The sequence below is a fragment of the Camelina sativa genome, chromosome 16 (genome assembly GCF_030686135.1).
Source record: "Camelina sativa cultivar CO46 ecotype springtype chromosome 16, ASM3068613v1".
NCBI lineage: Eukaryota > Viridiplantae > Streptophyta > Magnoliopsida > Brassicales > Brassicaceae > Camelina > Camelina sativa.
In genome coordinates, this window is record NC_141895.1 from 18,794,357 (window position 1) to 18,822,317 (window position 27,961).

The window sequence follows — 27,961 nt, forward strand, 5'->3', positions numbered from 1 at the left end:
AATGCATGTCCCTTGTTTTCAAGTTTAGTGAAGAGGATGATGATGTTGGTCATATTTTTCCAAAGATCTCAAAATCGCAATCTGCTGCATAACATCAATACAATAAAAGAAGAATTGTTTCCCTCCAGAACATGACACCTCAGCCTCAACTTTGAAGCATGTGTTGACACCTCATTCAAAATCTCTACCCTATCAAATTATAACATTAATACAACTCACCTGATTTTACTCCTACGTGGACTAAACAAAAGAGAAACGAACAAGAGAGTATTTCTGCCAGAAGGTCTGCGACTGCGGGTATTTTGGATCAACACGGTTTGGGTTTCTCGGTTCTTCGGGTTTTTGGATAATGAAAAATGTTGCCGAACTAACCGTTAAATTTTTTTGATTCGGTTCGAATAGGTTTTCGGGTTTTTTGGGTAATGGAAAAAGCTTCCGATTTTGAACCAAATCAACCATGAAGACGATTAGATGATGAAAACCTCGAATGTTGGATGATAAAAACGGCGACAGATCGATGATGTTTTGATGAATCAGTTACCTGTTCGGTTATGCATAACAGAACCCAACCGAATGCATACCCGAACTACTTGCAGAAATGTTTTCGATTGCAACCGATAAATAAACGAACCCAAACGATTTGTCCAAATCTCGGTTCGGGTAAAAGTCACAGGGCGAGGTGTTGACAGTTCAAATGTTTATCCAATAAAATTATAACAATAATACATTTTTTTCCACATAACAATAATACATATCACCTTAATATTTGCCAACATGTCAACATTTCAATTATATGAATTATTTCAAAAAAAAAAATAGGGATATTTTGATATTTGGGCATCATTCTTCTTTCCTCTGTGTGTTCTAAAATATGTAAGAGACACGACGATGAAGATCAATCCAACATTCCAGATATCTCTATCTTTTACATTAGATATTTTGTTTCGTTTCTCAAATCCCAGTTAGATCTTTGCTTCGAAAATCTGCCTTCAAATTTTTGTAAAATTAAATTATATTATTTTCGTATATTGTTGTATTTTAGACCTGCAAGGAGAAAGCTTCTGTGAGATGAGGAAGATGAAGAACAAAGCAGAACAAAGAAGAAGCTCATGATGAAGAAGAAGATGTGTTGTCTTCAAAGATTCAGAGTATACATTCTACTTTTTTTAAAGATTCATTCCTATATTTAGTGATCTCTAAAAGTTTTAAAGTATACATTCTACTTTTTGTAGTAGATATCTACTAAATTTCTCAGAGATAGAGTAAAAAGAATAAAACATATTCTAACGTTTTCAGAGCATAGAGTAAACCGTAGAAGATTTATACTAAAAAGTTTAGAAAATAGAGTAAACCGTAGAATACATACTCTGAATATTATAGAATTTTTGATTTCGGACTACTAAACTATTTAGAAGAAAAACATTTTCTGAAATTAGTATAACATGTACAAAACTTTAGAATACAAAATCCATATTTTTCAGAACAGTAGAAGATGATTTCTAAATTTTTTATATCAAATTTTATCCATCAAAAATTTAACTTATCCATTTTTTTATTTTTTGTAAAAAATTATATAACCTCTATTATTGTATATCTACTTATTCTCCTATATTTCATATTTTACAACTTGTTAAATTTGGGTTTATTAATTTGTATTGGTATTTTAGTTAAAAATGACCATTTTTTAAAAAAGGTGTATATAGACAAAAAAAAATTTAGTGATCCTTTTTTCCAATTTCCCCAAATAAATGTTTACTTTAGCAAAAAGGAATGAGTTAACAATTTAACACAATACTTTTAAAATCTCACTATTGTCGAGTATTATAAGCTTATAATGTAATTGCTACTTGCTAGTAAGTAGTAACAAAAAAACATCAAATTTAAATATTTTTATTTGTGAATTATTTGGTTACTAAAAACAAAATATTAATGCATAAGAAAAAAAAATACATTTAATTTCGATTTTATCTATTGATAAATTTGTGGTGAAATCTTTGATTAGTAAGATCACTAAATGTGCCAAGATAAAGGTCTTTGTTGCCTGCAACCCTTCCAATTCGTGCCTGCCATCGACCATGCTGACGATGTCTGCATTATTGCGATAAAACATTTAAAAGAAGGAACATGACATTAAGAGTAGTTCATAGAACTAATCAATTAAGAATAAAAGATCTACTGGTTAGGAGAATGAACAAACCTAGTGACACCTCTGTACATGGATGCACCGCTAGAGAATCCACTGCTTTTCCTTTATATACAAAAAAAAACGTAATTAACTTTGGTTAAGAAGCAAGTTTGAATTTTTTGCAAATGTGAACAAAAGAAACTATCACGAATTAAATTATCACCGATTTAGACCAACTCCAACTCATCTCTATTTCTACCTCCAAACTCTATTTTGAAGAAAAACCTTCTCCAACCCCACTCTATTTCCATTTTGGTCACTCTATTTCCATCTCCAAAATGGAGATCTCTATATTTGTCTCTATATTTGGAGACTTTTAATTCATTTCTCCATTTTGGAGTTGAGCTTTTTTATTTGCAAATCAGTCCCTTAAATTTATATAAATTTATATTTTATATCTAAATACAGTTAAATATTATTATTTTCTACTTAAACTTATAAATAATAATTTTAAAATTCAACAATTAACATATATAACATAGAAAATAGACAATACAAACAAAAGTAGAAAATAACATTACTACCAATAAAATTTAAAACACATAATATGACTTAAACTGAAGATTAAAAACAACTTAATACAACAAATACTAATAATTGATGAATGTTGTATAATATAATATTGTTCAATAATAAATTTTAAATATAAATAACATGCTAAAATTTTTCTTTTTTGCTAAAAATAAAATAATTGGGTCAAATTTGTAATTTTAATAAATAAAGAATTATTATATAAATTAATAATAAGATATAAGAAGAATATTCTAAGAATATTCTCTTTTAGAGTCAAATATAGAGAAATAGGTTGGAGTAAAACCATTTCCAAAATGGAGTTACTCCAAAATAAAGAAAAAAAATGAAGAGATAGGTTGGAGATGCCCTTAGAGGACCAACAAACTCTGGTGGAGTCATACCGAATTACGAGGACCATCTACTCGTAATTCGGTATCTAATAGTAACAAGTATTTATCCGAGAATAAGGCTCCGATGGTAAGTAGATTCTACGTTTTTGGATTTTGTTTTTCAAAAACCAATTTTTTCTCCATTCAAGTAGATTCCAAAAAAATTTAACAAACTAGTTTTTAGTTTTTCTTTATAAACATTAACAAAAACTGGAATCCACATAATTAGACAATTTAGAGAAACTATAACCAAAAATCAAAAACCAAAAACCAAAAACTATAATCTAAAAATCATTTAAAAACTCTCTTCCATTCATGGCCTAAATAAACATATTTTGAAACTTCATGCTGAACATCCGATTAATAATAGCTGGAGAAAATTCTTACCCCCGAATGAACACTTGCGAATTCAAACCATTTTGAGGAGTCTCCATATTTCAAAATTAGCATAGACTCATATACAACTTTTTTTTCTTTTGTCAAAAAAAAAAAAAAAGTCGTTTATGAGTTCTACGCCAATCTAGAGTTATGAGATTTCCATTCATAATAAAGTAAGTGATCTATGAGTTTTATCACTTGCTTATATACACGACATACTACTAGGGTTCTGAGACGACGATTGGAGTTTCAGTTTCTTTTGTGCATTTTCACTTTAGTCCCTTTACGTTTGTCGGTTTACATATTTCGCTTCTAACTTTTGAATCGATCAGATATCCCCTTAAAATTGAGTTAGTTTTTAGAGATAACCTGGACCGAACTGTCAACCGGATCGCGGTTAAACCGGTCCGGCCGGATTTACTTAATCAAAAGTCAAAATATGAGAGATTACGAGTTTATATCATTTCCATATTTATTAATCTCGCAAGATCCATAATTTAAAGTTCAAACAGATACTGAAAATAAAAATCTAAAAAAAAAAGGAAAAACAAATCATCCTCCAAGAAAGACGTGAAAGCACAGCTGTCAAACAGATAGAGCAAGTCTTCCTCTACTAATAAATAAATAAAAAAACTCCGTAAATCACGCGTTTCGATCTTTTTTTTTATTTAAAATTTTTATTACACAACTTGTCTTCTGTCTCTTTTTTATTTATAGCCTTTCATAAATAAATAAAAAAAATCCCTAAAATCATGACGCAAGCAAATAAAAATTTAAAATTCCCCTCCCTAAGGATAATATCGTAAATTCATTAATAAAGAGGATAATACCGTAATTACTGAAACCACGCTCCTTCCGGATCCGGATCATAGACGTGGATCCAATCACCACCCTTTATCTCTATCCCCAAATTCGAAACCCTAATTAGTTTTTCTCTCTCTTCTGGTTTTTTTATTTTATTTTATTTTATTTTTTATTTTTTGCATTATTCAAATTCCGCCTCTCTTTCTTCTGGTTTCATCACTTCACGCGTATACACAGAGATAGAGAGAGACCCCAAGAGCGCTCATCAAAATTAGGGTTCTTTTTTGTTGGGGTGGTTCCGATTTGAGAAATCGAAAGAAGATAAAACAATGGCGTGGTCATCAGAAACGCCGTCGTATTGCGGGTGGAATGAGCTGCATGTGAAGAACGGTAAAGGCAAAGTAGAGGTTCATTATTATCTGGAAAGGAAAGATGGGATTGCAGATCTAGCTGTTGTTGGGAGGGTCAAAAGCTCTAAACGCATCTCTTTTAGATACGCTTTGAAGAAGAATCGCTCTGTTTTGAAGAAGCTTAATTCTAAAGAAGATGTCTCCAATTGGCTCGATTCTATTGTTTCTGGTAATTTTTTTTTTTTTTTTTTTTTTCTCAATCTCTGCTCTTTTTCTAGGTTTTGAATTTTTAGATCTAGAGGTTTTATTGGGTTCGTATCGATTTCTGAAATTGCTTTAGAATTTGTTTTTTGTTTTTTTTTTTGTTTTTTGGTTCTTTTGATAATTTGATTTTGTGGGTATTTAGATTCATCCTTCTCTAAGTAGTTTAGAATCTGAAAGGAACGATTTTTTTCGATTGGAGGGGTGCTTCTGAATTGAGATATTGTTTATATGATTAACTTGAAGATATATTGTGTTTTGTTGTCTTTTAGAGATCTTACATGGTTCCGTTGCGCCTTTTGCAGCTAAAACCTATTAATGACTTAAATTTTGCTGCAGACAGATCCGGTTTCCACCTTTTGGTACTGAGCAATGTCTGCACGAATTGATATTTTTTTTAATTCAAGTGTTGTTTGATTTTCTAAATTATGATTAACGTTTTTTTTTTGTATATGTTTTGCTGATCGTATGTTACTGGTTTTCTTGAACTTCTTAGGTGTAGCAGATGTACCAGCTACTATTATGACTGAAAAAGATGCTGGAGGATTTAATATGAGCTCTTTTATGGTACTGCTTTTAACTATTTCTTAAGAGTTTTTTTTTGTGAGTACAGAATAAGAAATATTAATCACTTTTCTCTTTTGATTCTTTACAGAATGGGAAATTTCAGGAGCCTGTTCGTCAGATAAAAAAAGACTCCTGGATGGGTTCTTCTTGGACTTGCAAGAAACGGCGTAAGCATTATCCATCCTTTCTCCGGAATGGTGTTAGAATTTCTGTGAGTTTATTTTAATGTCTTTATTGAAGTTCAGCTGGTGTTTGTTTTGCTATTACTTTTCTTTGTGCTATATAGCTCACCATCCTTTTTTTTACAAATTTATTGTAGGTGAACGATTTTGTGTATGTTTTAGTTGAGCAAGGTAAGAGACTTGTTGCATATTTAGAAGACCTTTATGAGGATTCTAAAGGCAAAAAGATGGTCGTGGCACGATGGTTTCACAAAACTGAGGAGGTTGGTTTTGTTTTACCTGATGATATTAGTGAGAGAGAGATTTTCTTGTCTCTTTATCGTCAAGATCTCAACATTGAGTGCATAGATGATTTTGCTACTGTCCTCAGTCCTCAGCATTATGAGAAATTTCTTAAGGTGCCAATGCATGCTCAGCCAGTAGCTTTCTTCTGCCAGAAATTATATGGAGATGATGACATAAAGCCGTATGACATTACAGAATTAGAAGGTTACTGGAGACAAAAAATGCTTAGATACTTGAATGTATCCATTTTAAAATCAGTTGACGGTGCTCAAGCACCTGTTAATGACCCAGGATTAGGAGCTCCATTGGTGGGTTGTGTTGGGATTAGATCAAGGAAAAGGCGCCGTCCTAGTCCAGTTGCTACTTTGGATGTAGCAACTGCAGGTGAAATGAAACGTGACTGCAAATCTAGTCCAGATTCTGTTTTGGGTGTTTCAGATGCTTCTATGTGCAAGGCTGCGGAAGATGGTTCTTCCCATTTCATTAAAAAGGGTTCACTTGTTGAAGTTCTTTCGGAAGATAGTGGCATCAGAGGTTGTTGGTTCAGGGCACTGGTATTAAAGAAACACAAGGATAAGGTTAAGGTCCAGTACCAAGATATTCAGGATGCAGATGATGAATCAAAAAACCTAGAGGTACACATTTTAAAACCCACCCTTTGGTTTTGTTTCTTCTGTTCAGCTTGTTAACATGTCCCACTTTTCGTTTGCAGGAGTGGGTTTTGACATCTCAGATTGCTGCTGGTGATAGTCTGGAGGGTCTTAGAATTAAAGGACGGAAAGTAGTACGTCCATTTCTGAAGCCCAGCAAAGAAAATGATGTATGGGCTGTTGCTGTTGGTATGCCTGTCGATGTGTGGTGGTGTGATGGATGGTGGGAAGGGATCGTAATGCAGAAAGTGTCTGAAGACAAATTTGAAGTTTACCTGCCAGGTGAGTTAAGACACACCTCTAAATGGATTTTTTTTTTTTTTTTGCAGATTTGTTGAAGATCTAATTATTATTATTTTGTGGGACTAATTATTGTTTTCTTGGTTGTTTTCTCTCAGGCGAAAAGAAAATGTCTGCCTTCCATCGTAGGGACCTTAGACAATCTCGGGAATGGTTGGAAGATGAGTGGGTTAATATAAGATCAAGATCTGATCTCGTGAGTTCGGTCTTATCTTTGATGAAGAAAAAAGAGATGGAGGTGAAACCTGATGTAAAGCCATCTGAAGTTAGTGTTGGTAATGGTGGGATGTCACCAAATGGGGAGGCTAAAGCCACCATGTGTCTTCCAGTAGCAACAACCAAGAAGTCATTACCTAAGCGACCAATTCCAGATCTTCTTAACGATGTCCTTGGTAATTCTGACTTAAAGTGGAAAAAATCGAGGAAGCGGAATCGAGTTGTCAGTTGCTGTCCACATGATCCTAGCTTGACTGATGGTTTCTCTAGTGAAAGATCTTTGGATTGTGAGAACTGCAAGTTCATGGAAGGAGATTCTTTTGGCCCTTCGGTTGGGTAGCCTTTGACTACTGGTCTATTAATGTCTTGATGATCAGCTTGGTGATGAAGTTGCGTTTCTTCTTGTGAGGTACATATCACCTGATGGGCATCTGCTCAGTGCGATTTTGGGTTTTTAGATTACTGTGACTCGCAAGATTTCTTGGAATGGATTATAGATTAGCTCGTAATGGCATCCAAATTCGTTGTACGTATGTTGTAACAGTAGGGCATAGAGCTCTAATACAGGGAGCAAATTTTGGATGCAGTAGAAGTAGGTGATAGCATTACCTCGCTAGTGTTTTAGGCATTAAATCAGTGGGTTTTTTCATAGAATTAAGTTATCTTTTTCGTCTCTTTTTAGCATATAGAGATGATTTGTTTTCTTTTTGGTCTGGTGGGATTTTTCTTTTCATGTAACCTATGTATCATCAAATAAAACTACCTTCTTACCTTGATTTCATCTTCAGTGGTCCATATAATAAATTGTTTTTCTTAATGTTATGATTAGCTTCTGTATAGTTCGATACTCAGAAGTTGAGGACACTAGATTATCTTAATGGTCTGCAAGTTAACTCTGTCCTTGTCATGTCCCGTAAGGTTTTTGTTTTGTGCATCATCCAAACGGGACCAACAGATGAAACTGATGCTCTTTGGTTGTAAAGTTATAACTTTGTAGCTGGTAAGAATTGATGTTTCTTGGAAACTGGGACCATAAGAGAATCCAACAAGTTTTGTTATTTCCAACATTTTATTCCGTTTTGATATATCTCACTGAGAGTTTACAGTCCGTGCAAGACTTTAGGAGCGTCTATAATAAACCCAGTGTAACCCCCTTTAAACCTAATATCCCTTTTGATCTATCTATGATTGGCTTTACCAAAGGTGGGGTAAGGAGAAAAAGGTAAAGAACTATCTAAATTGTTGAGACTTAGTCAGATCTCAGAAGCAATACACCACTTGAGTGATTTTGGTGGGGTTGCATTTTGGTGAGTGAAGCATCTTTTTCAAACAATGCAGAGAGGAAAAAACCAGAGGAACCAAAAGGTCTTGACTTTCTTACTCAGAAAAATTAACACTAAGTTATGGATCCAAAGCATATTAATATTTGTCTTGTGTGTTAACATGTCTCTTGTGAGTCTTTAAACTTAGTTTTCTCCATAGATTAAAGCAAAAGCAAAGATGGGCTTCCTCTGTCACAAGTTTTGCTAACTCATCCTTTTCGGACAAGGACACTCTTCGTTTCCCACTTTGGTGGTTTCTTTAGGATTCATCAGTTTTGTTTTATTTATCTTTTTGTATAAGGAGACTGTTTATGTATGATTCTTCATTCCTGTTTGGCTGTTTTTATCCATCTTCCTTGTACAACGAGAGTGTCATGGCTTCTCTGTCTGAAATCGTCGAGGAAGAAGTTGGAACATCCCTAAGAAGCAAACTTTCAAGAACAAGTGAAACCAGTCTCGCTTCTGTCGCATCATTATCCATGCCACTTGTTCGTAACTTTACTCTTATAACACTTTTTTTCCTTAGAATAATTCAACTCAGTGGATTCTTTTAGTGATCTTGTCTGTTTATCAGATTCAGGAGATTGTTCTATCAGCAGACATCAGATGTAGTGACTGCCAAGAGAAAGTCGCCGACATAATGTCAAGAATGATCGGTAAGATATAGTTTACTTACAGTTACATTACATCTCGAGCTGAGACACTTTTTGTAACTTTGTTCTTCCTCTCATGTTTGTTTTCTCTGTTTTTTTCTTTTTGGACCAGAAACATATTCAATATTGGTGAGTGTCTTGGAGAAGAAAGTGACACTGACGTGTACTTATTCCGGTGACCGGAGAGTCTCCAAACCATATGGTGAAGCTCTACTTTGCAAAATCTCAACCATCAAGCGTTTGATATGTCCTTCCAGGAAACAACAACTCAGAGTTGCTTAATTTTAGCTTTTATTATGATACTCTTTGCAATAAAATGGATCTTTGATGTCGAATGTGATTGGATTTTGTTTAGATAAAATAAAATAAAAAAACTCTCAATAGCAATAGTCATAGACAACAAAGTGAATTCATGAAATGCAGAAATCAAAATGAAGAGATTATTGAGAAGTTAAATTGCCGCCACTTTGTTGCCAGAGATTGATGATGTCAGTGGCTTGGTTAAGGAGAATGATCATCTTCTTTTGAGAGATCCATGGCTTAGCTTCAAGAGTAGACTTGAGCTCTTCCCAAGCATCTTTCCTTGGCCAGAAGAAGTAAGGACTAAGTGGGATTGTACCATGTCCAGGTACATGTTGGTCCAATCCTAATCCTATGTTCTTCTCCATCCACACAAACTTGAGAACCACTCTTGATTTCTCATCTTGCTTCACCTCCTATAATGAAACATCAAACAACAAGAAAGATTCATTCATTGGTTTTGAAATACAAGAGACAAGAAGAACAAGAAGAAGAATAAGAATGTGCTGTTGTTATTACCTTTTTTGTTGGTTGTGGAGTGTTGTCTGAAGATTCAATTCCTGTGACTGTTTCACCCGTGAGTGTCTCTGGAGCTGCTAGAGTAACGATGTTACGTTTCACAGAGATGGGTTTGGTTGTTTGGGAATGGAACAATGGAGGAGAAGCAGTGAAGGAGAGTTTGGGATGTTGAGAAACGATAGAAGAGCAGAGGGAAGCAGATGAAAGTGCCATTGATGACATCATTTTTGTTTTCTCGGAAGAGCCAATGGAAGATTTTGTGAGAAATATGGATAAGGAAGATATGGTCACAGTTTTGGGTGGAGAGTTTCAAAGTAGTTTGGAACGTTAGTTTGAAAATATATGGGCTTTACTCACTTGGCCCATATTTTTATTTGATAGAATAAGCCCATAATGACACACCAAAGCTGAGTATTTTTTTTAGCCCAATTTAAAGATCAAACTAAAATAAGAAAAAGTTCCAGGTCTTTTTTTATTGATCACATTAGAATCTGAATCTTAATGTAGATCAAAGTATTATTATTCAAAATCATATTTGATTCGAGCCACGTATATTATATAAAATTCATGTTGTTCTTTGTTTAGAGTTGTTTGATCAATGATTTGATAAAAGTCAAATAAATTTTTTGTGTTATTTATATTTCTCATTTAATTAAAAATAGTTTGTTGTTGGTTTATTCATTGGACACATGTTTTCCTCAAAAAATATCCTTATCAAAATATAGTAAACTGAAGGATATTCTATAGCATTATTTTTTAATTTTATTTCGTGAAGGTGCCTAATGGCTATTACGTTATGTCACACATGACATGATTCATCTTCAAAGGTCGTCGTCTTCTTTTTTTCTTTTCTTTTTTTGTTCACAAATTTGCTGACACCAAATCGTAGACACCATGCATGAACCCAAATAAGCTGAAAACGTATTCAGATTATCTAAAACTTTGGTTTGTAATCTAGTTATGTATTGTGCAATGATACTTTTAATTATTCAATACAATAATTTTAACAGTTTGGAGAAAACTGTCGACGTCAGTCAAAATCCCCAAATCATATTGTTTTTAGAAATTAGGAATTAGGAATAATCAATCTCATGTGAGGATGGGCACACACTGGGTAGGGTAGGCTTGGCTTTTGAGCATTGGTAAGGGAGTAGTACATGCGATGCGGTAGTAAGTTTTCAAAAATGTCACACTCATGACTCATGAGAGTGTCACGACCATGAAACTTTCCAATGTGTGTAATTTACTCACCTTCGCATTGGTCCATTTACATCGCACAGGCCCTCGAAGATTTAATTCTCAGGTTGTTTATCCAAACTGTTTGGGACAATCTTACTCGTCAATATGTTATTATTATTATGTACCTGAGCCAAACAAATAACTGGACCTTTTCCTAAAAACGTGTAGATTTAGAGATTATAATAATTATTACTATATCAGTCTTTTTGTTACATACATCATTAGAACCAAATCAATCAATAATAAAAAAACATCAAAAAATCTAATTAGTCACAAAACGGCATATTACTTTTCCATTCATACATTTACAGCTCCACAAAGTTCTTACGTCTAAAAATCATTTTTTGACACGTTTCGTGGTTAATAGCTTAATGATTGATGTCAACCAACAACAAAAAAAAATTATAAATGGGGTAATCATCAAAACTATAATGTAGACTAGTTGCGACAAATAATATATTCATAAAAAAAAACATATATATAAATTTTAGAGATGATGAACCAAAGGCATGCATTGATTTTGTACTAGTACAAAACAAATCCTTGATAAACACTATACCAAGAAACATCTCTCTTATTTGTAAGGACGAAAAGAATCTCTCAAGGTTCTGTAGAATTTGTCAGAATAATTTCTGGAAACAAAAATAATAATGGGAGGCCAAATGGGATCATCACTCCCGGAGCAAAACAGAGAGAAGCTTCTGTGGCAGTACTCCAGCGACGTAGCCGATGGTCGTCATGACTCTAAGTTCTTCCGGTGTTGTTCTTGGAGGGCTCTCTACGAGGCTCCGGCTAAGTTGTACGCGATGGGACATTCTGATCGTCGGAAGCTTTATTTCTCTTTCAAGATGGGGGTTGCTCTCGCACTATGTTCCTTTGTCATCTTTCTCAAAGAGCCGCTTCGAGATGCTAGTAAATATGCAGTTTGGGCTATCCTCACTGTTGTCCTCATTTTCGAGTATTACGTTGGTATTGATCCTTAACTTTAATTTGACCCTAGTTTATGATTGGATCTTTAAGTTTTGTGATTTGTTTATTGGAATCTTTAACTCAAGACACTTGCACATGTGAACCAAATCTAGTCAAGTTTCTCTTAATCCAAAGACTGTTCACTTTTTTTTTTTGGATTCAATCTTTCCATTTGGATTAATTGGCTCTGATTACATTTAATGTATTAATCACATTTTCAGATCAACTCTTATACTTTGTTTGCTTGTTTCTTTTTATGGAAATAAAGACACCAATTGGTTGATTACTAATTTTTTTTTTTATATATAGATTCAGTCTTTTTCTATTTCCTCTGTTCAGATTTACTTTTTGACTTGCATTTTGCTGTTTTATTTACATTTTTAGATCAATTCTTATACTTTTGAGTCACTCTTATGTTCAATTTGCAGGAGCAACTTTGGTTAAAGGACTCAATAGAGCTTTAGGCACATTGTTAGCTGGGGGACTTGCTCTTGGCGTCGCGCAGCTCTCTCTTTTAGCAGGAGAGTTTGAAGAAGTCGTCATTGTAATCTGCATATTCATTGCAGGTTTTGCAACATTTTCACTTATATGTATTGCCACATTTCCATTACAAAAAAATGAGAATACTAGCTAACATTAGTGTTTCTTTGTCTATATCAGGTTTTGGTGCTAGTTATTTGAAACTCTACGCGGCCATGAAACCATACGAATACGCATTCAGGGTGTTCAAGTTGACATATTGTATCGTTCTTGTTTCCGGGAACAACTCGAGAGATTTCTTAAGCACTGCTTACTACAGGATCTTGCTTATTGTTCTTGGTGCAACCATTTGTTTGCTTGTGAATTTATTTCTGTTTCCGATATGGGCCGGGGAAGATCTCCATAAACTGGTGGCTAAAAACTTCAAGACTGTGGCAAATTCCCTAGAAGGTTAGAGATAAATACATAATCTGTCATAAGATGGTTGGCGCTTATTATTTCAATGTCCCTTATCTCAGGTTTGTGCATGTTTTATATTTTAGGATATGTGAATGGTTACTTGGAATGTGTGGAATACGAGAGAATACCCTCGAAGATTCTCACGTACCAAGCTTCGGATGATCCATTATACAGCGGGTACAGATCAGCTGTTCAATCAACAAGCCAAGAAGATTCTCTGGTATGTTTTTGCAGTAGAGACAACAACTTACAATATCTAGAATTATAATGATATATATAGCATTAAAAAAACCTCTGTTCTTTGCAGCTTGATTTTGCCATATGGGAGCCTCCACATGGACCTTACAAAACGTTTAACCATCCCTGGAAAAACTATGTCAAACTAAGTGGTGCAGTGAGACATTGTGCTTTCACAGTCATGGCAATGCATGGTTGCATTCTTTCAGAGATACAGGTTCCTTATCATACTATTTTAAGAAACCAATACTCTTTATGTTATTGGTCCCTTTTTTTTTTTTTTTTTTTTATTATTATTGGTCCCTTTTGATATTAGGTAAATGATTATTTAGAAAGTAAACGTATCAATTCACCTTTTACCAAAAGGGCACATGAATCAAGTAACTTGAGAAAGAAGTCTAGTAGTACTCCACCTGTTTTGTTATAGGTCTTGTTTTAGGTTTCTTTACACATTTAAAAAACTTCTAAGAAAATCTTTTACACCTCTGTTAAATGATACGTGACATTTTTGGTTGTGTGATATGGCAGGCAGCTCCAGAGAAAAGACATGCTTTTAGTAACGAGCTTCGGAGAGTTGGTAACGAAGGAGCAAAAGTTTTACGTTTGTTTGGAGAAAAAGTTGAGAAAATGGAGAAGCTAAACCTAAGCCTCGGAGAGATTCTTAAAGACGTTCAACATGCAGCAGAGGCACTACAAATGAAGATAGACAGTAAATCATATCTTCTTGTCAACTCAGAAAGCTGGGCATCTATTAAAGAGCAAGCTGAAGCGGAAGAAGCTCGAGAAAAAGAACGAGAAGCCAAAGACGACGAGACCAAAGTGATTACATCCTTAAGCCAGATTTGGGATAACAACAACAATCATCAGGGTAATGATCACTCTCGGAATTGGAGGTCAACAGAGAGTATGATGTTCAAGAACCGGGAGGTGTGGCCAAGCGCGTCCTTCATTGGTGGTACGGTTGTGAATGAGATCGAATGTAAAGTATGCGAAAGTGCGAGTTCGTTGTCTTTGGCTACGTTTTCTTCTCTTCTGATCGAGTTTGTTGCGAGGCTGCAGAATGTTGTCAACGCCTTTGAGGAGCTTAGCACAAAAGCTGGTTTCAAAGATCCTGTCGATCAGATTCCTAAGGTTTGAATGTGTAGAAGATGTGATTTGGGGGGCGTGGTGCCACCTTAGTATTATCATGAATGTTGCAAGTGATTTGAAAGTATCATAAAACAAATATTAGTTACATTATTCTTTTGTTTTGTGTATTTCTGGTTAAATCATTTTGATTACATGTTTAAAGGACTGTTTTCTATTAATGATAATAATAATAAAAAATGGATATTCTATTATTATTTTTTTTTTAATTTTGACTCTGACATAAGTATTTGCACAGTTTTTTCCGGACCCAGACGAAAATTTTACCAGGATCAAAAAAATGAAACAGTTGGAAAAAAAAAAAAAAAAAAAAAAAAATCTTAATGTGATATAGGAGAATCGAACTTGGTTTGGGTGTCAAGTGTCAACATCTAGAGGAAGACCAATTTTGCTGTTGAAACTTTTGGAATTTATATGCAAAATGTTTTTTTTAGAATTTTACCTTGGTCCCCTTCCTCTCATATAGGTCCGCGTCCGCCAGTAATACGGGGTTACTTGTCTGAGACTCTGAGTCCTATCGCTCCATTTACATTACATTAGACATGTCCACAAAATTTTTAATTCTCAGGTTGTTTATCTAATCTGTTCTTTTATTCTTGGGACAATCTTACTCATCAAATATGTTTAATGTTTAGCTTTAACAAACAAACAAAAAACTTAGTAAATCTTGTTATTATCAAAATTATTATGTAGCTGAGCAAAAATGTAATTCCACCATTTAGCTAAAAACGTGGAGGTTTTGAGATTTATAATACTTACTATGTTAGTCTATTTTTACATATATATATATATATATATATATATATATATATAATTAGAACCAAATTAATCAATAATAAAATCCAAACAAAAAAATACAATTTGTCACATTCATACATTACACGTCCACAAAAGTTTTTATTCTCAGTTCCTCACATTTTAAATCAATTTGTATTTTGTAATTTTGACGTCAAAAAAAAAAAAAAAAAAAAAAAAAATCAATTTGTAAAAGTTTTTTGGACACTCGTGGTGCTTAATAGGTATATAAAACTATTGAGATGATGAACCAAAGGCATGCATTGATTGATCGTATAGTAACAAAACAAATCTCTAAAACATCTCTCTCTATTTTTAAGGACCACAAGAATCTCTTAGGTTCTGTAAATTTGTCACAATAATTTCTGGGAGGCCAAATGGGATCACTCCCAGTCCCAGAGCAAAACAGAGAGAAGCTTCTTTGGCAGTCTAGCCACGTAGCCGATGGTGGTGACTCCAAGTACCGGTGTTGCTCGTGGAGGGCTCTCTACAAGGCTCCGGCTAAGTTGTACGCGATGGGACATTCTGATCGTCGGAAGCTTTACTTCTCATTCAAGATGGGGATTGCTCTGGCACTCTGTTCCTTTCTCATCTTCCTCAAAGAGCCGCTTCAAGATGCTAGTAAATTTGCAATTTGGGCTATCCTCACTGTTGTCCTCATTTTCGAGTATTACGTTGGTATTGATTCCTAAACTCTGAGCCTAGTTTATGATTGGATCTTTAAGTTTTGTGATATGTTTATTGGAGAATCTTGAATTCAAGACACTTGCACATGTGAACCAAATCGTTTAATTCTAAGACTGTTTCCTTTTTTTTATTTTTGGATTCAATCTTTCCATTCTGATTGGTTCTTATTAAGTGATAATCACATTTTCAAATCAACTTTTATACTTTATTTGCTTGTTTGTTACTTAGATTGGATATTTTCGTGTTTTCTTTTTATGAAATAAAGACACCAATTATATTGGAACTTACTAATTCCCTTCTTATATTTCTGGCTTCATTCTTTTTCTATTTGCTCTGTTCAGATTTACTTATTGACTTGTATTATTATACTGTTTTGTTCAGATCAGTTCTTATACTTTTGAGTAACTTTTATGTTCAATTTTCAGGAGCAACTTTGGTTAAAGGATTCAATAGAGCTTTAGGCACATTGCTAGCCGTGGGGCTTGCTCTTGGCGTCGCGCAGCTCTCTGTTTTAGCAGGAGACTTTGAAGAAGTCATCATCGTAATCTGCATATTCCTTGCAGGTTTTGCAACATTGTCCACAGTTCCATTACACACAAATGAGGATACAATCATACAAACATATTATTCTTTTCCTTTTGTCTATATCAGGTTTTGGTGCTAGTTATTTGAAACTGTACGCGGCCATGAAACCATACGAATATGCATTCAGGGTGTTCAAGATAACATATTGTATCGTTCTTGTTTCCGGGAACAACACAGGAGATTTCTTAAGCACTGCTTATTACAGGATTTTGCTTATATGTGTTGGTGCAACCATTTGTTTGCTTGTGAATGTATGTCTGTTTCCGATATGGGCCGGGGAAGATCTCCATAAACTGGTGGCTAAACACTTCAAGACTGTGGCAAACTCCTTAGAAGGTTAGATAAAACATAATCTGTCATAACTTGGTATCATGGTTAGCTTTTTTTTTTTTTAAGTGTCCCTTATTTAAGGTTTTTGTTTAAATTCTTTAGGATGTGTAAATGGGTATTTGGAATGTATGGAATACGAGAGAATACCCTCGAAGATACTCACGTACCAAGCCTCGGATGATCCATTATACAGCGGGTACAGATCCGCTGTTCAATCGACAGGCCAAGAAGATTCTCTCGTATGTTTTTGCAGTACAATATTAAGAATTATGGTGATATAGCATTAAAGGACCTCTGTTATTTTTGCAGCTTGATTTTGCCATATGGGAGCCTCCACATGGACCTTACAAAACGTTTAACCATCCCTGGAAAAACTATGTCAAACTAAGTGGTGCAGTGAGACATTGCGCTTTCACAGTCATGGCAATGCATGGTTGCATTCTTTCAGAGATACAGGTTCCTTATCATACTGTTTAAAGAAACCAATACTCTTTATATTACTATGCATTGTGCTCCCTTTTGGTATAAGGGAAATGATTATTTAGAAAGTAAACGTATCAGTTCACCTTATACCAAAAGGGCACATGAATCCAGTAACTTGAGAAAGAAGTCTAGTAGTACTCAACCTGTGTTGTTATAAGTGTTGTTTAAAAAATACATGCGTGACGTATTTAGGTTGTGTGATATGGCAGGCAGCTCCAGAGAAAAGACATGCTTTCAGTAACGAGCTTCGAAGAGTTGGTAACGAAGGAGCAAAAGTGTTACGTTTGTTTGGAGAAAAAGTTGAGAAAATGGAGAAGCTAAACCTAAGCCTCGGAGAGATTCTTAAAGACGTTCAACATGCAGCAGAGGCACTACAAATGAAAATAGACAGTAAGTCATATCTTCTTGTCAACTCAGAAAGCTGGGCAGCTATTAAAGAGCAAGCTGAAGCTGAAGAAGTTCGAGAAAAAGACCAAGAAGCCAAAGACGACGAGACCAAAGTGATCACCTCCTTAAGCCAGATTTGGGATAACAACAACAACAACAATCATCAGAGTAATGACCAATCTCGGAAGTGGATGTCAACAGAGAGTATGATGTTCAAGAGCCGAGAGATGTGGCCAAGCGCGTCATTCATTGGTGGTACTGTGGTGAATGATATTGAATGTAAAGTATACGAAAGTGCTAGTTCATTGTCTTTGGCTACGTTTTCTTCTCTTCTGATCGAGTTTGTTGCGAGGCTGCAGAACGTTGTCAACGCCTTTGAGGAGCTTAGCACAAAAGCTGGTTTCAAAGATCCTGTCGATCAGATTCCAAAAGTTTGAATATGTAAAAGATGTGATTCGGGCGTGATGCCACTTTAGTATATTGTGAATGTTACAAGTGACTTGAAAGCATAATAAAACAAATATATAAGTTACATTTTTTTTTTTGTATGTACTTCTAGTTAAGTAATTTTGATTACATGTTGAAAGGACTCTCTTTAGTCTTTACTTTCAGATATTTTTTTTTCTCTGAATTTTGATTCTGATAAAAGTTTTTACAAGGATTTTGATTACTTTTAGTGGTATAGTATGTCCCTTGAATGTTTATACATTCTACAGTGGTTTTTTTATTTTTGATTTTCAAACAATTTATTACATATTGAAGATTTTGCACACAAAAATTTCATAAATATTAGGTTATTTTACCAATTATTGAATCAAAAAAATACTCCTTCCGTTTCAAAATATAAGATGTTTTAGCCAAAGCAAACATAATAAGAAATGCTTACTTTTAAAAAGTTTAATTAATCAGAAACAAGACTACATAAAATAAATAATAATAAAAAAATATATAAATAGTCTAAAAGTTGCCTCAAAAATTGAAAACATCTTATATTATGAAACAAGCAAAAACCTCTAAAACATCCTATATTATGAAATGGAGGGAGTATATATATATAACCCTCAATTTTCTATTTGGGTTTTTTTACAAAGTATTGCCAAAATTAGTTATTTTTTCATTCTTTTAGAAATAGATTAAAACCATAAACTAAAAATTTACACCAAATTACCATACAAATTTTTCAAAAACTCAAAAAAAAAAAAAAAAAAAAAAAAAAAACAAACAACTTCAAATATTCATGGGCCTATTTTTAGGAAACAAATAAATGATTCGATGTAGAAACTGATGCAATTTAGCTTTAAATAACTAAAAGCAATTAAACGATCCGTCCCTACGTGCTTCCTTGCAGTTTCTGACGGTTAGTTCATGAAAAGGTACCTCAAATATATATATTTAAAACATCGAAAAAAGATTCACCAGTTAATAAACATCGTTTCTTCAAAGCACACATAGATCATACGTACCATGAACAATTCCTCCAACGGCGACCAACCCATCCAAGGTCGTGTCAAGGCCAAGGCTTGGTCGACTGATTTGTGCGAATGTTGGATGGACATAAACTCATGTTGCTTGGCTTGTTGGTGTCCATGTGTTGCCTTTGGACGCATCGCAGAGGTTGTAGACAGAGGATCCACGTCTTGTGGTGTGAGCGGAGCATTGTACATGATCATATTCATGCTGACCGGGTTCGGAGGAAGCAGTCTCTACTCTTGCTTTTACCGAACAAAACTAAGAGCCCAATACAATCTCAAGGAGAGACCTTGTTGTGACTGTTGTGTCCACTTTTGCTGCGAGCCATGCGCTCTTTGTCAAGAGTATAGGCAACTTCAAAACAACAAAGCCTTCGACTTGTCCATCGGGTGGCACGGGAATATGGAACGACAAGCACGACTGGCGGCTGCATCAGCATCTGCGCCTTCTGCTCCTCCATCGTTTCAAGAGCCCATGTCTAGATTGAATTAGTTTTGGTTATCTATATATCAATAACAAGTTACATGCTTACATATATCCGAGAAACTATGCATATCTATTTAAGTTGTTTGTATCCCGTTACGTACGTAATTTGAATTCCTTTCATATTGTATCTCATTTTGTACGTGTGTTTAATATTTTGCGGATTAACAATTCTTATTCTCTGCGTGTGTGTATAGCTTCCTCGGTATATTCTTTTCTACCGAATCTTTCAAAAAGACAAAAGTAACCAATATGGAAATTTATCTTTTCTTTAAAATGCATATTTAAAGGTCACTAGTGGAATCGTAACGATCTCAACGTTGCAAATATATTAGCTTAATTATTTAGGACATTTCATATGTATATAAAAAAAATGGAAACATGTAAACCCAGTTTAAGACGAACGCCAAGAAATTATATAAGTATATTGTGCAATTATCTCCGCAAAATATGTGAACCAATTTTTTTATTTATTTAATATGTAGAAAGTTGAATAGAAGATTATACAACTTTTCTGTTATAGACCGTGTTGTGTTGGTGGAAGTGAACACTATAATTGTGTTTGAAACCTTTATACATATAAAAAAAAAAAAAAAATCGAACTCAACAAACATGAAAATGGGTTTGTCCTACTTTTGTCAACACTATCATCCTATTAATATACATTATTTATCCCACCTTAGCTCCCTCCTACTTGCCCATTCTTTGATTGACTTAACACAGAAATTACGAATCAACTTTCACTACCACACTTCTATCAACTTTTCAGGATAATTTGAACAAATAGTAAGTTCTCCAGCATGCATTTATTGTTACCACTTTTTTATTGAATGAATGTAAAAAGTATTCACAAAAAAAAAAACCTTATTTACATTGTATATAACCTCATTATTTATTGTTACATTATGGTTCGTTCACCAAATTTTTCTTTTTGAAAAGTCATTTCTGTTTACAACATTATCATATACCCATTAGCTACAGAAAAATCTTGCATTTACATTTAACTTTTTTTAAAGACCAATTACCAAACAGTTCTATAATAGAAATTTTACTAATTTCAACATGGAGATTTGACCCCCAATATTTATTAATGATGCTAGCTAATTGTACATTATAAACAACTAAACTGTTACTAATACACATACCATAATAAAATGTTTCATAAAAAATGAAAAGCATGTAGAAATGTTTCCTTTACTTTACGTAGATACTAAAATAAACAAAAAGAAAATGAAAAGATTGGTGCATGAACAATGTAGAACAAAAGTGGGCAATGCATCTTTTTGGTAAGTGCATTTTGACAAAACCCTTCACAACCAGTCCCATACTTCGTCTGACTCTATGCCGTTGAAAAATGGGAGACTATCACCCACCACCACAATCTTTCATGTCCACGTGCCACTTTCATCTTTTCCAATATATATTATTTATCATACGATTTGGTGAATGGAAAGCTATAAGAGAAAATAATAATAATATCACTACAGTCCATCGACTAGCTCACAACGAAATAGTCACGTTGAGTTTTGCCTCCCACGCTCATTGGATAAGAACAACCCTTTTCTAAGTCTTATTCACACGTTTCTGTTGTATCAGCAGTGACGACAATTTCTTTAAAATAAAGTTTTAGAGAAATTAATACATTCAAAAAAAAAAGGAAAAAATTAAACAGAGATAATTGTGACTTAGATCGTATAGAAGTATTAATCGTCAAATTGTTATATTGAAGAAAATCACGTGGTACCTTCTGGTCCTAGAGATTTCAACTACATAATAAATAACAAAGAGAGTAATAGCCAACAAATTTAGTTTGGTTTCAATTATTGATAGTGTTTTGATGAAAAAGTTTAGTTGAAAATGTTTTCGACCTTACCCGTCTCCATCACCCTCCATTATACAACCTCCTCCTATATAAGAAGTCTCCAACTACATCAATCTCCCAAACTCTACTAAGAAAGCTCTCTTTGTGTCACGAAACTTGCAAAAATCATTCATAAAAATCAGAAACATGGGAGCCACCACATTGACCCATGTGACCACCATTAACCCTAATAGCACAAAAATTCATGGACCGGTCGTAGACGAAGTTGAAGGCCTTATAAAAGTTTACAAAGACGGCCACGTGGAACGAACTCAAGTCGTGCCGTGTGTGGGTACCTCACTACCCCTCGAGCTCGGCGTGGCTTGCTCCGATATTGTCATAGACAAGTTGACCAACGTAAGGGCACGTCTCTATGTCCCGATGATGACAACGACGACCAAGTCGTCCGTCTCTAAGTTACCTTTGATTGTCTACTTCCACGGTGGAGGATTCTGCATCGGCTCATCTTCTTGGTCGTGTTACCACGAGTTCTTGGCTAGATTGTCCGCTCGCTCACGGTGTTTGATCATGTCTGTAAACTACCGTCTAGCCCCTGAGAACCCTCTTCCGGCAGCTTACGAAGACGGGGTCAATGCCATTCTTTGGCTGAACAAAGCAAGAAACGATACCTTGTGGGCCAAGCTATGTGACTTTGACAGGATCTTCTTGGCCGGAGACAGCGCCGGAGGCAACATCGCGCACCAAGTCGCAGCAAGATTAGCATCCACCGAGCTAAAGCCACTGGAGATAGAAGGAGCCATCCTGATCCAGCCATTCTTCGGCGGGGAGGCGCGTACTGAGAGCGAGAAGCGCGTGGGAAACAACAAAAGATCGGTGCTGACACTGTCGTCTTCTGACGCGTGGTGGAGGCTATCTTTGCCACGTGGTGCAAACAGAGAGCATCCATATTGTAAGCCGGTGAAAACCAAGTCGTCAACGGTGATGATGAGGACGCTGGTGTGCGTGGCGGAGATGGATCTGCTGATGGACAGAAACATGGAGATGTGCGATGGTAGTAATGAGGAAGTGATCAAGCGCGTGGTGTATAAGGGCGTTGGTCACGCGTTTCATGTTCTCGGTAAGTCTCATCAGCTTGCGCACACCACAACTCTAGAGATGTTGTGCCACATCGACGCTTTTATCAACCACTACGAGCCCTTTAATTAGTTCTGTCTATGGTATAATCTTTTTTTTTCTTTTTCATAGTGGCTCTCTCTTATATATTTGTATCATACTACTAAACAATATTTTTATGTTGTATATCATATATTGAATATAGTCTTGAGTGAGTCCTAGAAGATGTAAGTTGTGTTGATTCAATCAAGGTTCATTGTTACGTATCATCATATCTCTATAAAATTGGTTTACGAAAAGTTTTTTTTTGTAGTATAAATTATTTTAAAATTTTGTTTTAGTTAACTTTAAATAGATCACCTTCAACAAATAAGATATTTAAAATAAAAAAATAAAAAAAATAAAAAAAGAGAGAAGAGGAAGAAGAAGAAGATAAACAGACTTCTCAATAGAGCAGCGTGCATACTGTTGGGAATGGGCCATATCCCATATAGGTGCATGGCTTGGATTGATTAATCTGGACAACACTTTGTAGGCTCAAGCACAAAAAAAAATATATATATATATATATATATGAAATTCAAATTTCTTTTTTGTTAAAAGGTTGAGATTTGAGATTAAACATGTAAAGAATACAACTACTAATAACTTAAATAATGTCTTCGAATGAAGCAGACACTTCTAGTGGCGGACAAATTGTAGACAAAAAGACTAGTTCGTGGTTGGTTTTGATTTTTGAAGGCAACCTCATTTTCTTGTTCTTTCCCCATTTTAACCTATGTTTTTTATTTTATTTATTAGAGTACAAAATTAGCATTATTATCATTCGTGACTTTTGGAACACCAGCATTATATCAATGTAAGACACTAACGTTGACCATTTATTTTTCTGCCACTTTTTTCTCTTTGGATATAATGGCAAAGTTGAAAACATGGTGTGGACTATATATAGACCATTTTGTTTAGGTGTTATGGGTTAGGAATTATGATTAAGAATTTAGTGTTTACGTTTTAGGACTTAATTAGTTTTTTTTTTTTTTTTTGATAACTGTTAGTTATATTACCAAAAGGAACTTGAGGTTTACAAGAGTTTAAATAGGTAACTATACCCCAAAAAAAAATAAAAAAACCGTAGATTATAGGAGAAATAAGCTTCCGATAGGAAAGCTCTGATTACAATAACCGAATATTCTCAGTAGAGGTGTGCTAGCCATTTGAGTAATAGTCCTTTACCTTGTTTGCTATATTGATGAGCTAAGAGGATGTTTCTGATTCTTCTGTCAAAAAGTCTGAACAGCGAGTCAGGCGAGTCTGGTGGACCACCATGAGATCGAGAGTTGCGTTCCTTCCAGAGGAGATAGATTGTGGCTTGGGAGACCATTTTATTGAGCGTGGAGGGTAATCCTGCCGAGTTACCTATGAGCCAACTGATCAAGGTTTGCCAAGATGCAAATATGAGGTTTGGGAGACCAAGTCTAGAGAAAACTAGGCCCCACATATATTGAGCATATGCACAATGCAGGAACAAATGCTCCATGTTCTCGAGTCCAGCAGAGCACATAAGACAATTTGTATCCGTATCCCTTCCCTAGTTTGCAGTTCTCGCTTTGACCGGAAGTCTGTTGAGATTGGCCACCCAGAACGTGAAGGAGTGCTTGGGTATGCCTTTCTTAAACCAGATAGCTTTATACCACTCTTTTATCTCTGCTGAAGGACGCAACACATTCCAAGTTATTTTTGTGCTGAAAAACTATTTTCTGTCACCTTTGGGCCCCCAAGTGTAAGAATCAGGACCTGCAGACTCCACCGGGGTATTTAGCTGTAGGAGATAGTACCAGATTGATTGGAGAAGAGGGTTTCTGGTTCTGGAAGATGGAAGCCTCCATCCTTGAGGACCAGTTCCCTAGATGACAGACGCATCCTTGGGAATGCCCATAAGGCGAGGACCGTCTTGACCAATGAGATCGATCAATGGTCTTGCCTGACTCCAATTATCAAACCAATAGCTTGCCATTTTTCCGTCACCTATATTGCATCCCATAAGAGTCTTTACCAGAGGTTTCAGGGCGAGAAGAAATTTCCACATCCAGGAAGCCTCGGAACTATCCTCAGCTGACCAGTAGTTGTTAGCTTTGAGCATATGCTCTCTCATCCAAGCCACCCAAAGGGATCCACTATTCGTGAAAAGAAGCCACATCAACCTCAAATTGAGTGTCTTATTCCAGACAGAGAAGTTTCTTAGGCCAAGACCACCTTCATTTTTAGGAAGACAAATATTCTTCCATGAGACCTTTGCATTTGCGCGTTTTTCCAGACTCCCTGACCAAAGGAAAGCATTGCACATGGATTCTATGAGGCAAAGACAGCCTTTAGAGAGGGCAAAGGCAGAGGACCATAAGTTGACACAGCTGTAAATCACCGCAGAGATGAGCTGGAGACGACCCGCAAAGGAGAGAACCTTAGTGGACCAGGAGGAGAACCGAGCTTTGATATTGTCCAGAAGTGGAGAGTAATCAGCTTTCCTGGGCTTACGGTGGAGGAGAGGAAGTCCTAGGTATCGGACAGGGAATGACCCATACTCGAAACCGTGGAGTGACAACTGGTCGCGAAGCTGGTCTGAGACTCCAGCTACAAAAGGAGTGGACTTGTCCCTATTCATACTCAGTCCCGAGAGATCCTTGAATTCATCCAAGAGAGTAGCAATTGCATGCAGAGAGGAGTTACTTCCATCAAAGAAAATCATTAAGTCATCCGCAAAAACCAGGTGCGAGAGGATATGATTCCTTCCCAGGGGGTGATAACCTATGGAGCCAGTGTCAAAACATTGGGTAAGAAGGCTGGATAGAGCTTCCATGGCGATTACAAAGAGGGTAGGGGAGAGAGGATCTCCCTGTCTAAGTCTCCTTCCTCCCTTGAAATAGCCGCAAAGCTCTCCATTGATGTTGATGGAGAAAGATGTGGTAGTAACACACTGCTTCACCCAGTTAATGAAACGGGGAGGAAATTGAGCAATCTCCAGGATCTTCAGAACGAAGTCCCATCTCACACAATCAAAGGCCTTCCTCAAATTTACCTTTAACAGCGCCCTTGACGTGACATTATTCCTGCCAAAACCTTGCACCATTTCTGAGGCGAGCAAGACGTTCTCCACTATTAGTCGACCTTTAACAAAGGCAGACTGAGAGTTAGAGATCATCAGGGGGAGGATATCCTCCATTCGGCGAGCTAAGATTTTGGAAATGACCTTGTAAAGGACATTACAACACGAGATGGGCCTGAAGTTTGATATCTTATCTGCTCTTATCACTTTAGGGATTAGAATGAGAGCAGTGGCATTGACTTGTTTGAGAAGGTTACCAGTTCGAAAGAATTCCTTGACTGCCGCTATAAGGTCGTTCCCGATGATGTCCCAAGAAGCTTAGAAGAACTCTCCAGTAAAACCGTCTGGTCCCGGGGTTTTGTTTGTTGGCATGGAGAAGAATTCTCTCTTTATTTCTGCATCCATGATGTCAGCAACTAGGGACCTCTGGAAGTTTTCCTCCAGTCTGAAAGGGATGAGATCCCTGATTCTCTCAATTTCAGGATTGGAAAATGGAATAGGGTGCCCTCCAATCAGGTCCTGGTAGTAGGACACACAATGAGTTTTCACCTCCTCAGGACTAGTTAACCTCTGACCTTGATCATTGATGAGATAATGTATCTGGTTCTGTGCTCTGCGGGTCGCCATAACCCTGTGGAAAAAAGCAGTATTAAGATCTCCACACTCAAACCACTTAATTCTGGATCTCTGATAAATGAATTTTTCCTCAGCGAGGGCAAGAGTCATCCATTTCTGGTGAGCCTGTTTCTCCTGAGCTGCTGAGATTCTTGAGGGGTCACTCAGCAACAAAGCTTGACATTGGTGAAGAAAATCCTGAGCTTCTCTTGTACGGTTTTCTAACCCCGAGTACTTTTCCTTGTTTAAGTCACGAAAAATCCCTTTCAGCTCTTTTAGCTTCCTGACCAGTGTGAACTGTGCAGTGCAATTGAAGTCTGCATTATGCCAGTAGTTGAGGAGTCCAGGGATGAACTCTTCATTTTGGAGGAGGAAATGGGAAATCATAAAGTGCCTTCGACCCTATTGTCGATTTCTTAAGTCCACGACAGCAGGAGAGTGATCAAAGAAATCAGGCTCCGCAAACAATGAGAAGGATAAAAGATATTTGACCATCCATTCATCATTGATCAGGACTCTATCCAGCTTTTTGGCAATCGGATTAAGCTCCTGATTGTTCCACCAAGTGAAATGGTCCCCCTTAAGGTAAGGTCCTGAAGATTGGCATAAGAAAGGCAATCTTTGAATTCCTTCATCCCTTTCTTTATACGAGTGCCTCCAGAAGAGTGTTCAGCAGGATTTAGAGTTTGATTGAAATCTCCCATAACCACCCAAGGCCGAGAGTACACAGCAGAATCTCGAGACAGATTGCACAATTCCTCCCACAGTAATTGTCTCCCAATCCTGCAATTGACAGCATACACAAAAGACACAACAATCTCGCTATCCTCCTTTGGTAAGTGGACGATACAAGTTACCATCTGCTTAGACTTCGAATGAATGGTAATCTTCACTGACGGATGCCAGACAATCCATATCCTTCCTAGCTCTGCAAACTCATAGTTGGCTGCAAAATTCCAATCCGCAAAAGTAGACTGCACATATTTCAGAGATTTGTGTTGTTTGACACGAGTCTCTATAAGGCTGCCAAAAACCGCCTTATGCTGTTGTAGCCATTTCCTGAAGCTTCTTCGCTTTACACTATGTCTACATTTACCATTAATGAGAAGATTTGGTTAGTGTCCCCTTCCCTGAGGAAGTCTGCTCAAAACGTCTCTCTTTTCTTAGTTTCTTCTTAGATAGAACCTTCATAAATTCCGCATTATCGTCTGGATTATCATCTTCTTCGGATGGGGGGTCGGAAGAAGAGGATTCCTATGGAGAGCCGTATTCTGAAGAGGAGGAAGACAAGGATTGGACGCGCTTGGAAGAGGATTTAGTCTTCCCTTTTTTTCCAGGATTAGAAGCAGTATTGAGGCCAATGTCCAGTTCCAGAGTTCCTTCTTGATGAGGATTACCTGAGGAAGTTTTCTCTAGAGCTAGAGAGTTTCTTTTTGATTGCTCCTTACGTCTTCTCTGAGGATTTTTCCTTTTTTGCACCACTGGATCAGCAGGTAAAGGTTTTGAGACGCTCTTGCCATGAGTGCAGTCCTCCCTAGAGTGAGTGGTTGACTTACAGAAATTACAGAGTATCGGAGCCGTGGGGCATCGCTTGATGGAGTGACCTACTCCTTGACAGTGAGCATAGATAGGAGGAAGCCACGGACTGGAGACCTCTATTCTGTAAATTTCACCCGATTCAAACTGA

The 27,961-nt window shown here is 36.1% G+C and overlaps 7 protein-coding genes and 1 long non-coding RNA gene across 10 annotated transcripts; 6 read left to right on the forward strand and 2 right to left on the reverse strand.

Moving 5' to 3' along the window:
- Positions 1-1,870: 1,870 nt before the first annotated feature.
- LOC104750676 (uncharacterized) lies at positions 1,871-3,640 on the reverse strand. Its single transcript, XR_761694.2, has 3 exons — positions 3,475-3,640; positions 2,198-2,248; positions 1,871-2,088 (listed from the first exon to the last, which is right to left on the reverse strand). It is a non-coding gene; the product is annotated as an uncharacterized LOC104750676 (long non-coding RNA).
- On the forward strand, positions 3,021-7,861 carry LOC104753687 (uncharacterized). 2 transcript variants are annotated; one of them, XM_087493518.1, is made up of 6 exons: positions 3,021-4,848; positions 5,377-5,447; positions 5,536-5,658; positions 5,767-6,549; positions 6,627-6,846; positions 6,963-7,861. In XM_087493518.1, exons 1-6 carry the CDS (start codon positions 4,599-4,601, stop codon positions 7,418-7,420), a joined length of 1,905 nt encoding a protein of 634 aa, XP_087349644.1. In that variant the 5' UTR covers positions 3,021-4,598; the 3' UTR covers positions 7,421-7,861. The 2 variants fall into 2 exon arrangements, with proteins under 2 accessions (XP_087349644.1, XP_087349645.1); XM_087493519.1 differs by lacking the exon at positions 3,021-4,848 and adding an exon at positions 5,219-5,242.
- Positions 7,862-8,243: 382 nt separating this feature from the next.
- Positions 8,244-9,442, forward strand: LOC104750678 (uncharacterized). Its single transcript, XM_010472511.3, has 4 exons — positions 8,244-8,445; positions 8,563-8,890; positions 8,977-9,058; positions 9,168-9,442. The coding sequence occupies exons 2-4, from the start codon at positions 8,714-8,716 to the stop codon at positions 9,335-9,337; spliced, it is 429 nt and encodes a 142-aa protein (XP_010470813.1). The 5' UTR covers positions 8,244-8,445; positions 8,563-8,713; the 3' UTR covers positions 9,338-9,442.
- On the reverse strand, positions 9,379-10,204 carry LOC104750677 (small ribosomal subunit protein cS23z). The gene is made up of 2 exons (XM_010472509.3): positions 9,875-10,204; positions 9,379-9,771 (listed from the first exon to the last, which is right to left on the reverse strand). Exons 1-2 carry the CDS (start codon positions 10,097-10,099, stop codon positions 9,496-9,498), a joined length of 501 nt encoding a protein of 166 aa, XP_010470811.1. The 5' UTR covers positions 10,100-10,204; the 3' UTR covers positions 9,379-9,495.
- A 1,331-nt stretch (positions 10,205-11,535) lies between these two features.
- LOC104753688 (aluminum-activated malate transporter 5-like) lies at positions 11,536-14,598 on the forward strand. Its single transcript, XM_087493520.1, has 6 exons — positions 11,536-12,082; positions 12,511-12,648; positions 12,743-13,012; positions 13,105-13,241; positions 13,329-13,475; positions 13,787-14,598. The coding sequence occupies exons 1-6, from the start codon at positions 11,764-11,766 to the stop codon at positions 14,393-14,395; spliced, it is 1,620 nt and encodes a 539-aa protein (XP_087349646.1). The 5' UTR covers positions 11,536-11,763; the 3' UTR covers positions 14,396-14,598.
- Positions 14,599-15,446: 848 nt separating this feature from the next.
- Positions 15,447-18,257, forward strand: LOC104753689 (aluminum-activated malate transporter 5). 2 transcript variants are annotated; one of them, XM_019237525.2, is made up of 6 exons: positions 15,447-15,877; positions 16,312-16,449; positions 16,538-16,807; positions 16,904-17,040; positions 17,111-17,257; positions 17,494-18,257. In XM_019237525.2, the coding sequence occupies exons 1-6, from the start codon at positions 15,577-15,579 to the stop codon at positions 18,106-18,108; spliced, it is 1,608 nt and encodes a 535-aa protein (XP_019093070.2). In that variant the 5' UTR covers positions 15,447-15,576; the 3' UTR covers positions 18,109-18,257. The 2 variants fall into 2 exon arrangements, 1 of the variants encoding a protein (XP_019093070.2); XR_015585482.1 differs by having other exon boundaries at positions 15,455-15,877; positions 16,904-16,997.
- An 851-nt stretch (positions 18,258-19,108) lies between these two features.
- LOC104750679 (protein PLANT CADMIUM RESISTANCE 11) lies at positions 19,109-19,754 on the forward strand. Its single transcript, XM_010472512.2, has one exon. The coding sequence runs from the start codon at positions 19,136-19,138 to the stop codon at positions 19,631-19,633; it is 498 nt and encodes a 165-aa protein (XP_010470814.1). The 5' UTR covers positions 19,109-19,135; the 3' UTR covers positions 19,634-19,754.
- A 1,573-nt stretch (positions 19,755-21,327) lies between these two features.
- On the forward strand, positions 21,328-22,858 carry LOC104750680 (putative carboxylesterase 6). The gene has a single exon (XM_010472513.3). It carries the CDS (start codon positions 21,633-21,635, stop codon positions 22,650-22,652), a length of 1,020 nt encoding a protein of 339 aa, XP_010470815.1. The 5' UTR covers positions 21,328-21,632; the 3' UTR covers positions 22,653-22,858.
- Positions 22,859-27,961: the final 5,103 nt, after the last annotated feature.